At 43.4% G+C, this 12508-nt stretch overlaps 1 protein-coding gene across 3 annotated transcripts in view; it reads right to left on the reverse strand.

Moving 5' to 3' along the window:
• The window catches only part of glis1b (GLIS family zinc finger 1b), an 80761-nt gene that overhangs the window by 33466 nt on the left and 34787 nt on the right, over positions 1 to 12508 (reverse strand). For all 3 annotated transcript variants that reach the window (XM_079656480.1, XM_079656481.1, XM_079656479.1), the window contains 2 exons: positions 10795 to 10981; positions 8022 to 9564 (listed from right to left, as the gene is read on the reverse strand). In XM_079656480.1, coding sequence (XP_079512606.1) covers positions 8022 to 9564; positions 10795 to 10981 — 1730 coding nt within the window. The remainder of the gene's footprint in view (positions 1 to 8021; positions 9565 to 10794; positions 10982 to 12508) is intronic.

The raw sequence follows: 12508 nt of genomic DNA on the forward strand, positions 1-12508 counted from the left end.
GACATCAGTGGAGCAGAATTGCCTGTCTGGCTCCGTTTCTTCCAGCCTTCACTTCTTGTCTCAAACATTCAAATTAAACCCGGCAGACTGACCGCAGAACACCGCAGTGCATAATTTAAACTTGACACCCTAAACGTAAACACGTCTTTCGCTCCATAATTTATCCATACTTCTCTTAGTGTTTGTTTTGCACGGTAGCAACTCATATATATTAGCTGCAGGTCTGGGCTAGTCTGGTGCGGTGCGCTGTGGGTCTGTCTGGGTGGAGGGATACTGTCGTCTTTGGGTTGTGCCGTGGCCCTGGAGCAGAAGTGGTCCCGGCGTGTATAAATGTCCTTCTTGTTTGCTTGTTTGGTGGGCGAGTTGAAGGCGACCGAGGGAAGATGTTTGTCTGGGTTTGTTTGTATGTGTACCATCTGCCACACTGACAACTCAGCAAAAAACAAAAAACAAACACGTGGATGATTTAAGAGTTTTACCTCTGTTCCACACACACCACCGACTGACCAGTTTCGTTGGGTTTGTTTGCAGAGTGGCTGCTGTGGGCACAAATTATGCCTGGGCACGAAACAAGGCCAGTGTGTGAATGTGAGGAGTGGGAGAGGATGGAAGCCTCAGAGGAGAAAGGACCGGTTATGTCTATTCCCCTTTGGCTGTCTGACTGTAGCCAAGAAACAGCACACCTTCACAATGCACATGGTCCATGACAGTGCACCATGGATGTATAAAAATAACTGGATACAGTGTTGGAAACAGGGCCTTGTTAACTTGTATGAAAGTTCCTCAGTGCTTGAAGTCAAAGATGACCTGAATGTAGGTACAACAAGAATCCGGATACTTGTGGACTTGGGCTCATAGAGCATGCTTTCCTTGTGCTTTCCTTAAGAAAGTCAAATCATTAGAGGGAAGATAACTTGATAACTCAACATAGATGTGTCTTTTAGTTCATTTTATAACTTTAACTTTATTGAGCATTGGATTTAGCTAAAAATCATTATTTACAGACGTCTCTTTTCCAATCTTAGTCAATTCAAAAAAGTGTTTTTGGGCCCAGAGAAGTCATGGACTGACACAGAAGTTAAGGTACCACTGTTTGTCCACTTGTGGTCAATGAGCTTCAACACCAGGCTCACTTCCTACTAGGTGCCTGGCTACAGCCAAAATGCACCTCCTAATGACCAACAACAAGGACACCTTTAAAAGTCTAAAAGGGGAAGCCAATGACCTAAGAAGGAGATCCAGTATCTTCTCCCTCCATCCTTCCTCCCTGTTTTAATCGAGTTTTCATCTCAGCAACATGACGGGGACCCTGAACACCCACCCCCAGCTCCTTTTATCCGATGTATTAGTAAACTGATCTGGCTCAGTAGAGAGGTTAAACTGATTACACTTTTTGGATGGGACACAATTATGACACAATCTCTGTGCAGCGTATAACCAGCCCCAGCCCGGGGTCTTCAGGTTTCCGATACGAAGCCGTGATTAGATGTCGAGGAAATGGGGAAACTCAAAATATTGCATTCCAGACAAATGCAATTAGGGTGTATCACATGTTGTAAAAACCGGCTTTGATACCTGGTTAGGAGGTAGAAGGCAAGGTAGCGCTAGACTGGTTTATAGGCTTAGTTCACTGTAGCCATATATTCAAGGAATACTCTACTGCCTATATTGTGAATGCCATACCAACATGCTTCTCAACAACAACATCATATATTTAGAAAAATGTTTAGCTTTGTTTTTTGTTGGCTTGATCGCGGCTGCATTTACTAGGCTAAAAGTTAACATGCTAACATTTTTGTTGTAGCAGAATATGATTTATAAATATGAATCCAGCTGCTGAACCTCTGGACCAGCAGCTCCAGGTTTCCACACAAGCTTTTGCCAAAAAATGTAACAAGTCGGATAGTATAACTCTGTTTCTTATCCAACAAAAAGCCGTTAACATATCGATGTGCATAATACAGACTGATAGAAAGAAAATGAAACTTACAATTAAAAATGTAACTCTTTTAAGGGTTATAGACAAACTCATGAAAACCCATTTATTTACGAATATCTTTTTTTTGTTATTTTTCTTCTATTTAACTGTTCTTAAATTTGTACTTTTAGGCAAATATTTAAATTGTGAGGATAAATACTTTTGTCCTACGAACATGAAATAATTCGGTCAAAAAGTGATATAACATGTCATTGACAACAAATGCAGCTACAATAATCGTTACTTGATTTAGAGCGTTCCAGTGTCAGGATTAAGAAGAAATATGGGTGCAGTAGGAGCAGCAAGTGTTGAGTCCTATATTCAGATCTAAATGATAGATAAGTGGGAGAGAAGGGGAGTCGGGGGAGGTGTTGGAGAGAACTGGACCGCATTACTGCAAAAGATTGACTGGAAAACTTTTCCCGGCCTGACAAGAAGTTGGCCTGGCCCACTCGACAAGGAAAACAAGCAGGATCCATCCATCCAGGGCTTTCATTCGCATGCCAAAACGTCAGCCCCTCGCCAGCAGTTTCATCATGCGAACATCACATGTGGACAGTGTTTCTATAGCATGACGAGTGCGTTGCCAAGCGGCACAGCAGACCTGACAGGAAGACGGAGGATACCTAAAGGATGGGGCTATGGGTTTGGAGATAATATATTATCTAGCTATCTCGCTACCTGATGGACTCGTTTGCCTGGAGATTGACTGACAAAGTTAATCTCGGTAATAATTTAAAGCGTAGCAGAGGCAGGGGACTTTCAGATAATGGCAGAAGTTGATCCCCGCCAGGTCTTTATTTGGACTTGATTAGCTCTTTGCTTTTCGTGCCAACTTAACAGACTTTAGGAGCTCTGTTTCCTAAGCATGCAGTTTCTCCTGACATACTGAATCAATGCCCTTACTCGCCTATTGACCCTGATTACTTTCAATGGGCCGTGTACAGACCTCTCACAGTAGTGAATATGTGTGAGTTCACAGTCTGAGGAAACAGTTTTTTTTAATGCTGATCCACGTTTGTTTTCCTCTGGTCCGTTTGTAAGTCTGCATATTGGGTACAAGACTTTAAGAAGCAGAAAATACTTGAATTAGTTGTATGTTGCGTTCCCTAACAAGCCCAAATGTTGCAGAAATAGCAGTCACATGTGTCCCTGTCTGAGCGTGTTTCATTCTTTAGCAGAGGTGTAACAAGTACTTGGGTACAAATTGAAATACAATGGACTTAGAATACTCCATTACAAGTAGAAGTCCTGAATTCAAAATGTAAAATAACTCATTATGCAGAATGGCTCTTTTCACAGTATTATACATTTATATGAATTTTATATGATTCTGTTTTGTCACTATTAAATACATATGGGAGATTTTCATGTTGGATGTTGTCAATGAGGAGCAAAGTATACTACTGTGTGCTACTGAGTAGATAAGTAGTTTAAATGTAATATTAAGTTAACACATTTATGTAAACATTAAGAAGTAACTACAAGTGTTTAATAGTTCAGAGAAAAGTACATTATTTACCTCTGATGTGTAGTAGAAGTATAAAGTGGCAGAAAATGTTAATACTCCATTAAAGTACCTCTAAATATTACTAGAGTACATTACTTGGGTGAAACTACTTAGCTGCGCTTTAGGACACATCAAATCGAGCTTTGTGCACTCAGACATATTTAGAGCTCAGGTAGTTTTTCCGTACATAATGGCAGCCCACTGCTCCTAACACTAGGATGGGTCAAATGCAGAGAAACCGTTTTGTTACTAGTCCCTGTACTATGTAATGACAATAAAGTTGAATCATCTTCATCATCATCATCTTTTGGGCCTTGGTGGTTCAGAAGCTGGACTCTGAGATTGTGTCGTCCAAGCTGTCCAGACAGCCCGAGTGTCAGAGGCTCATACGGGTACGAACACATTAATATCAACGTCACTCGCCACCCGCTGCCCAGACGGCTCCAGTTTCAGGCGGCATTCAGAGGAAAAGTCGGGTCATGTGCTGAACCTCGGTTTTAATTAGCTAATGGCACCTGTTTCATCTCCTGGTCTGAGCTGATTGCTCACAAAAGACTCCATTTACTCCTGAAAACACACGCCATCTTGGCAGCAGTCCGCGCTCTATGTCTCACCGTCTGCTGCCAAGGGATTTTGCCACTCTCTTCCAAAAATCAGTCTAGTAAATCTAAATATATAGATTTTTTTTTTTGCCGGTTTCACACTTCATTCCATGATGCACACTTTTTTTCCAACAGGTCTCAACATCCAACTTTCCTTCAACAAGTGGTTTGATTGAGAGTGTCAGCGAGTGTTTTGGTGTGTGTGTGTGTGTGTGTGTGTGTGTGTGTGTGTGTGTGTGTGTATGTGTATGTGTATGTGTATGTGTATGTGTATGTGTATGTGTATGTGTATGTGTATGTGTATGTGTATGTGTATGTGTATGTGTATGTGTATGTGTATGTGTACGTGTACGTGTACGTGTATGTGTATGTGTACGTGTATGTGTACGTGTACGTGTACGTGTGTGTGTGTGTGTGTGTGTGTGCACATGTGTATGTATTTGGACAGGGTCCCATTAAGCAGCTAATGCTGGCTGCTTTTTTTCATTGTGAAATGGGCGAGTGGCTTTGTGACTCGCCTGTGGCTCTAACATGTGAGTAAAAGTATGTGAATCTACCCTTTCATGGAAGGATATTCTTTACTTAAAACATTCTCAACCAGTCACCTACATGGTATGAACCTGGGAGAGTTATTTTGGAACTACAAAAGAAAGTGGCTCCAAATGAATATAGATATGCTTCATAATGTGTGCTCACTTGATGAGATATAAATCACTATTAAGATCACTTTACTTAAGTTACATAACATTTTATAACCATGCCTTATTAGCCAGGTGCAAAAATATAATTTGAAAATAAGCCTTAATGTTATTTCAAACCAAAACTGTTTTTACAACACTCCCTTCGTCATTTACAGTAAATAATCAAAGATGTGCTTAAATCTGCTGCATTTCTCTTTTTCTTGAAACTTTGAAATCCTAACCACAGACTCAACTTCCATGCTTCGAATCCTTTATCCCACGGCAACATAACCTCCTCCAATAACATTAAAAAGATACTATTGAGCTTAAGAAATACCAAAGAAATAGTCCCAAGAAAGAGCTATGCAAACAAACCATGAAGCCCCTCTGCCATGTTAACGCTCTGCCCTCTCCTCACAGAGCTTCATGCTTTAGGAGCATACTTTGTGACCTCTATAGCTCACAGACCATTCTTCAGACGCTTCAAATCCTCTGACAAACAGAACAATATCAAAGTCTGGGACCAAGTCAGGGCTACTGCTGCTGGATATATTTTTAATATTTATGCAGACACAGGAAAAAAAATGTAATAAACTAAAAACAACAAGTGAATTAGGCATGAAACACAACAGGATATTGCAGCGAGATTATGTTGTTTCCTTTTCGGCCGTGTCTCTACACAACAGCCCAGGGCACGCTTTAATTGGCGGTGAAAAAAGAACCAAAACATATTTCCTGAAAAAAGGTTGCAGACCTTTTTTAAAAGCCACAAACCCAACCACCTACATGTGGAGGGAACCGAGCAGCATTTCTTTAAATATATAAGCGAGGTACAGAGTGTGACAGGCTCATGCAGGGGTCGGGATACAACTTGTGATAATGACTTTTTCCTGCCAAGACGCAGCATGAAACAAATGCTGTGCAGCTGTATGAAGGAAAAGAGATACAGTTTATATATATATATAAAGAGAGAGAGAGGGAGAGATGTGTTATGTTTGGATGAGAGCGCCCGCTGGACTCTGCTGCTGGAAAGATAATAAAGGGATTAGCTCTGGTTTTTCTACAGCATTTCTAAAACCAGAACGTCTCATCTGCTTCCTCTGTAGGAATTGCTCAAATTCTAGAATGCCTTTGTCTATTGCGTGGGCAAAAAAAACACAAAAGGCACCAGTGCTAGTGGCCAAAAAGCACACCATCTCAGAGAAAAAGAAATAAGATGGACACAACTAAAATAAACGAACACGCATGCCCCTTAAAAAGGCACACAGTGACGGTAGGTTTCTTAGTAAGGTAGTCCTTACTGAAATCCGTATGGACTATATACAAACACAAACACAGGTATAAATACACACGGAGAGTGTGTGTATATTTTCTCTGGCCCTCCAAGTTTATCTGCAGAAGTCCCAAAAGAGCATACATTCAATCCCTGCTGATTAGATGTGTTGATTCAAGCTCGCAAACATTTCACAGATCTGTCAGATAGGAGTGTTACAAACCAACGCTCTGTAAAAGGGAATCAATACTTCCTATTGTGAGAGCGAATGGAACAATATCTAAGTTGTTACACAAATGCATGGCTGTGAAAATGTGTGTGTTTGAAACCAAGGTGATCGGGAGGTGAGGGTGTGTAGCGGTGTGTCACACAGCCTCATGTCTGCAGACAGAATCCAGTGGCTCGTCCACACTGAGCCAACTTTTTCCAGAGCTCACATATGGTAAACATCTCCGAAAACACACATAAACACACCGATACACGCACCTCCACAGTGACACAGTCATGCATACACCTTTGGCGTATACACATGCAAACATTCACTCAAGTGTCTATTCGCTGTGTGACATCTTAAAAGTCTACAAAGGGCAGCGACAACGACGACAAGTGAGGAATGAATATAAAAGACGAATTTCAAGCCTTTAATCCAACACACTCCCGAAGCAGAATTAACAGTTGGGGGACACATAATGCAGCAAATTACTTCCAAATGTTTCGTTCACGCTGAGCCAAGGGAGCAGGAACACTGTGACGCAAAGCAGAAAGAACAGTGTGTGTCTTTTTGGCTTAAATCAGCTCAGATGTGCACTGTAACAAGTATCAGAATGACTCAGAATCAACATGAAGTTCTTATCCAACTCAACAAAAAAACTGCCCTTAAATACAAGTTTCTGTTCGAAGACTACAAGGCACTGGTAATTAGGAAAATAAACAAGACCTGGATTGTTTTTCTTTTAAAGACAAAAAAAAGCCATGGAGATAAAACAGGTGCCGGAGCAATACGCACACTGAGTTTTTCGTGTAATTAGGATTTTGGGTGGCTTCCCGAACTTGAAGAGGACCACTTTTGACAGTGGCTTTGGGTGAAGCCGTGAATTGAGCAAGACTAGCAAATGTAACCGACCGTCCCTCTGTGGCTGCTTTCTCCAGACTACTGCATTTCTCCTCGTGTTTGGCTTGGATAGGAAGCCAACTCACTTAATACTTGTGGGACAGCTAAACATTTAAAGCTCCCATTTAAAAGGATCAAGTGTAGGCATTGTTTGGTTATGTTAACCATATGTGTTGGCTTTTCATCATCTGAATCCTGTCTCAAAAAACAGAGTGCTCGTGAAAATAAACATGGCTTCGCCCTACACAAATTGTGGACTAATTGTGTATTTGGACTAAGTCTTTCTTAAGGTTGGAGGGCTTTTTCCATTTGCTAAGGGACGCGGGGGAGTGACAGCTTGACATTGATTAGAGTGTTGACTTGTGGAATTGGAGCTTTACCTGTAAAGAATATAACCACACATCTATTTATACTGACGAGGCAGAGCTGCATTTACCACATCTTCAGAGGAGAAGAAACGCTCTTTTTTACCTGTTCAACTAAAAAACACAAGAATTATAATCATAACTGTTTCTCAACCAAAACAAAATAAAAAAATTTGTTGAAAAGTAATCAGCAGTGAAGCAAGTCCAGTCTTGGTTTTGGACACAATGGATGTGTATCTTGTTGAACAAAAATCATCTTGAGGGACTTTGTGAATTATGTGCTTGTGTGTAATTCAGAAAACAGATGGTTGCAATTATATGAAAAACTACACTCAATACAACCCAACATTTTCAAAAAGAAGCAATGATTATTAAAAGTGAGACAGCTGACTATGACGGGATTTTCAACAATACTGGGTGTTGTGAATATCCCGGACAATTGGTGTCTGTCTTTTTATTGGTTCTGGTGAGTGTTGGGTGCATAGTATGACAGATTACTCACCATACACTTGTTGGGTTTCTCTCCGGAGTGGACCCTCATGTGAATGAGCAGCTTGTAGCGGGCGTTGAAGGGCTTGTAGCGGCGGATGCAGCCGGCCCAGAAACAGGTGAAGTCCTCTCCTTTGCGCTGGTCGATGTGGACCTTCTCGATGTGCCTCACCAGCTCCTCCTGCTGCTCGTACGCGGCGCTGCAGTCGATCCATCGACATACCTGCTTATCCACCGGCGCGCCTCCTCCCACTTCTTCCCGCTCCGTGTGAGACCCCGGAGGGCCTCCAGAGGTCGGTTTGAGTCCCAGGGAGGAGGGCGGTGCTGTCTGCTGGCTCTGGTGGTGCAGCGGACCCCCAGGACCGGGCCCCTGGTATTGGTGCAGGTGGTAGGGCGGGGGCATGGCGGGGCGAGAGGGCTGGTGAGGCTGACGTAGCTGCCCGCTGCGACCACTCAAGTGATGGTGGTGATGATAGTGGTGCTGAAAGAGTTCGTCTTCGCTGGGAGAAAAGTCATCCAGGGGCTCCTGTTTGAGGACCGCCCCTGATCTTTGGCCCCCGTCCAGGAGAGTCGCAGCTTCAGGCCCTGAATGCAGCATCCCGGACATCAGGGCCCCACTCATCAGTAGCCCCAACCCGTCCGATCCTCCCCCTCCCCCTCCTCCTCCTCCTCCTCCTCCTCCCCCGGCTGCTCCTCCAGCCCCACGGCCCTGCAGCATGGAGCCCCGCCCCTCACACGGCCCCTGGCTCTGCCCCTGCTCCTGCTCCACTGATGACACTGAAGAGGAGGATGAGGAGGAGGAGGAGGAGGAGGAGGAGGAGAGGGACAGCAGGCAGGTGGCAGGTGATGATAGCTGACAGCTCTCCTGTAGCGTGTGCTGCTGGGGGCTGCCGTGAGGTGGGGGCCTCGGGGGGGCTTCCCGGGAGCAGGAGTTAGAGGGTGGGGATGTAGAGGAGGAGGAGGAGGAGGAAGAAGAAGAGGAGGAGAAGCCGGCACTGCTGGGCGAGAGGTTTGAGCGGAAACCGTTGACGCAAGCCACCATCGACATCTGGGAGGAGGAGCAGATGATGGCGGTGATATTGATCTCCTCGGGAGTCGATGGGGACGACGAGGCAGCGACGCTAGCGGCCGCGGCGGCAGAGGACTGTGAGGCGAGGGACAGGCAGCGTCTCCTCAGACTGCTAGCACTGAGCAGCCGCGCTGAATGACGGGAGGCAGACGGGGACAAAGCCAACGGGGAGGAGCCATCTTCATTATTAAACGGCTGCACTGCGCTCTCGGACACAGCACTACCTACTGTGCACACGCCACTAGCGCTGGTGTTAACATGTGGCGCTCCAACTAGCTCGTCCCTCGTCATCCCCAAGACTTGGCCTCCGCTACAGTTCTGAAACCCGGCCTGAGACGAGCCGTGGACCCCGGTGTTGGAGATCTTGTAGCCCATTGAGTTCTCTTGTTTGATTGGGTAAGGGAGACAGGAGCGGGCCCTGTTGGCGGTGCCGCAGTCTGATCCCGGCGAGGCCCCCGGCAGGGTCCTCTGGAAGGCAGAGCAGGATCTGTAAGGAGAAAAACGCACAAAGAGGAATATGAGCGCTGCTAGCTAACAGGCTGATGACAGACACTGGCTAGTTCAACCTTCCCACCAGAAAAACATTCAGAGCGTATCCTCTTGCTCACCGACCTCCTCATACAATCATTCTCTTAGTTTACAATAAAATAATATAAGAAGTCCCGCTGACCGGAAAACAGTTTAACTCATTCATCGTAAGGGATCAAACATTAGCCTTGTGTAGCAGGTGACATAAGGTGATGAGGATGTATCCACCGCTCTTGATCCAGTGTTTTTATGAATAAATGAAACAGGATCCCGGGGTAGTGAGAGGATATGAATGGGCATTTATGACTAAGAATAGAGAGAGGGGGAGGGATGGATGGCTACTGAGAGCGAGAGGCCACTGGCTAGTGTGTCCATCTGACAGGCTTTGATGACACAAAGGGGTTAAACCCAACCCAACATTGGGGGTAAATAGGGAGTCACCTGTTTTGGTGGCATAATTGCGGCCTATGAAGGGTCACCGTTTACAATACTGTGTATTATGGTGGGAATCTTTGCCCCGCTGAATGGGGGACCCAGGTCATATTTCCCCATGCGTTGCTGTGATCTCCTACATAATCATTCCTGTCAGTTGGCTCATTATGGATTTTGTCCAAAGCCCCTGAGTGATGTGAGAAGAGCTCTCTTTTCTCCGGGCTGTCTCATGAAGGAATCGTCTTTGTCCCTTCCCCTGAGCACGCTGGGGGAAAAGCAGAGCTAACGCTAGCTAGGATTGGAGAAAGCCACTGGCAGACTTTGTCATCGTTGTTGTTAATAAAGCCTTGACCCTCCCCCTCTCTCTTTCTATTCAGGAGCACCATTTCCTGTTTGGCTATAGGGGAAATATTGAGACAAAATATGAGAGAAGAGAATGGCTGTCGGATGAGGAGGGGGGAAAAGGGACATAACCCATAACAGGGAGCTTCGATGGAAATTATTTCTGACCAACAGTAGTCAAAGACTGCACAACATAAGAAACGCATTAGTGTAACATGAATGTTGTACTTTGGAGCCCATCGGTGTGTTTTATGAGGCTGGGCCAAGCTTTGCAGCTACATATCCGTGCATCTGGTTTACAATGGCAAAAATAATGAGAAGCACACTCTACCTGCATCATGTTAGTAATTCTACACCAAACAGGAAACACTCAAAAGAAAATAATTGAACAACAGCAATGGTAGTGACAGTTTACCTGGTGTCTTGGTGAGGGCCGTCCTGCAGAATGAGGTCGGGTGTAGGTCTGTCGCAGTGGAGGCTCTGGGTGTAAAGCCCCCCTAAATGACCCCCCACCAGCAGGCTCTGCCCACATCGCATCAGGGTGCCTTCAGCGTCACCCAGCTCCGTGTCCAAATCCTTCTCTGAGCAGTACGCACCATTCACTGAAAGAGAAGCAGAGGAGATATCACTAAATGAGGTCCAAATGTAAAGTGTTTACATTACTTGCCATTTTCACCACTTTTATGTATTTTGATTGTATGCATTTTGTACATTTACAAGGCAGGGGATAACTTAACCTTCTTCCTAAATAGTTCCCACTTTAGTTTGTATGGTGGCGTGTCAGTTCAGGTGAGCAGGATTACTACACAGATGTGGAAATGAATGTTAAATCATCTAGATCTTGACAATATAGCAAAATGCTATATTGTCCAGGTTATTAAGTATTGTAATAATTGTACCTGTGACTAAAGGCCGTGTGCCTTTGCAGAGACACTATGACTTGTACGTTTTAATACCCATGTGTTAATGATAAACTGAGGCATTCAATTATTGAAATTGCAATTATTTGTCTTCATACATTTCAGGGTTGTTCATAAAGTTTTGTAAAAAGATAGTTAATCTTTTTAAATGTATTTTTCTGCACCTATACCAAGGGAACAATTTTGAGTGGTCGTGATCTATAGGTTTTTATGCTATGATTTTACAGGTCCGGCCCACTTGAGATGTCCGTTGGCTGTATGTGGCCCCTGAACTAAAATGAGTTTGACACCCCTGGTCTAAATCCTCGATATGTGAAGCTTAGCAGGGATCCAATGTGACTTTCAAATTAAAAAACTGGCACGGACACAGTGATGTGCTGACTGCCCTGGAACAATCAGGGACATACATTGGGAGCCACGCCATCACAGACATGTTGAAATCCTATTAGATATGAATATTCTCCAGAGGAATAATTATTGGCTGCCACAAGCGTAGTATTGTGTGATTTATGGAGAGCACTTTGGCAAAGTCAAAGTGGTGACAGTAAGAATAACGTCCGAGAGATTTATTGCTAAATATTATTGCTGGAGTAATTGTATTCCAAATGGTGGTGCGTCCATTTCGGAAAAATAAACAAACTCAAATGAATGTGCCTGGCAGATTCAAACAGTAAAAGTGTTACTGTGTTCAGAATTTAAATTACATGCTGTCAGCAAAATGTACCACCAGTTGTTTTAATTATATGTAATCAATCTTTTTGTGAAGATGGTGACCTCATTGGTTAAATTGATGAATTATATTTATTGAATTGGTCAATGATTCATTTCGTAAAAAAATAATCCAGAAGTGCTAAGTCAAGGGTAAATGAACTGATGTTTGAAGATGTTTCAACTTTTAATTCAAAAGGCTTCTTGAGTAATTCATAAGTTTAAAAAAAAAGGAGGAATCTTTGAAATATAATTAAATTGTTTGATGGAGAAATGCATGGGTAAACAAATGAGTTATTACATTTAAAACCGCTGCATTTACTTTTAAAAATATATAATTTTATTATAGCTTTTTTCATCTGTATTTACTTTTTCAAATATAAGCATTTTGTAAATATATATATTATATATAATATTGTGTATTTAATGTGTTACTCCTCATTCTCAAGCCCCATAGGCATTCTTAGGATTTCTCTTTACTTCATTCAACCTGACTGTTTG

This window comes from Notothenia rossii (assembly GCF_949606895.1).
Source record: "Notothenia rossii genome assembly, chromosome: 1".
Lineage (NCBI taxonomy): Eukaryota > Metazoa > Chordata > Actinopteri > Perciformes > Nototheniidae > Notothenia > Notothenia rossii.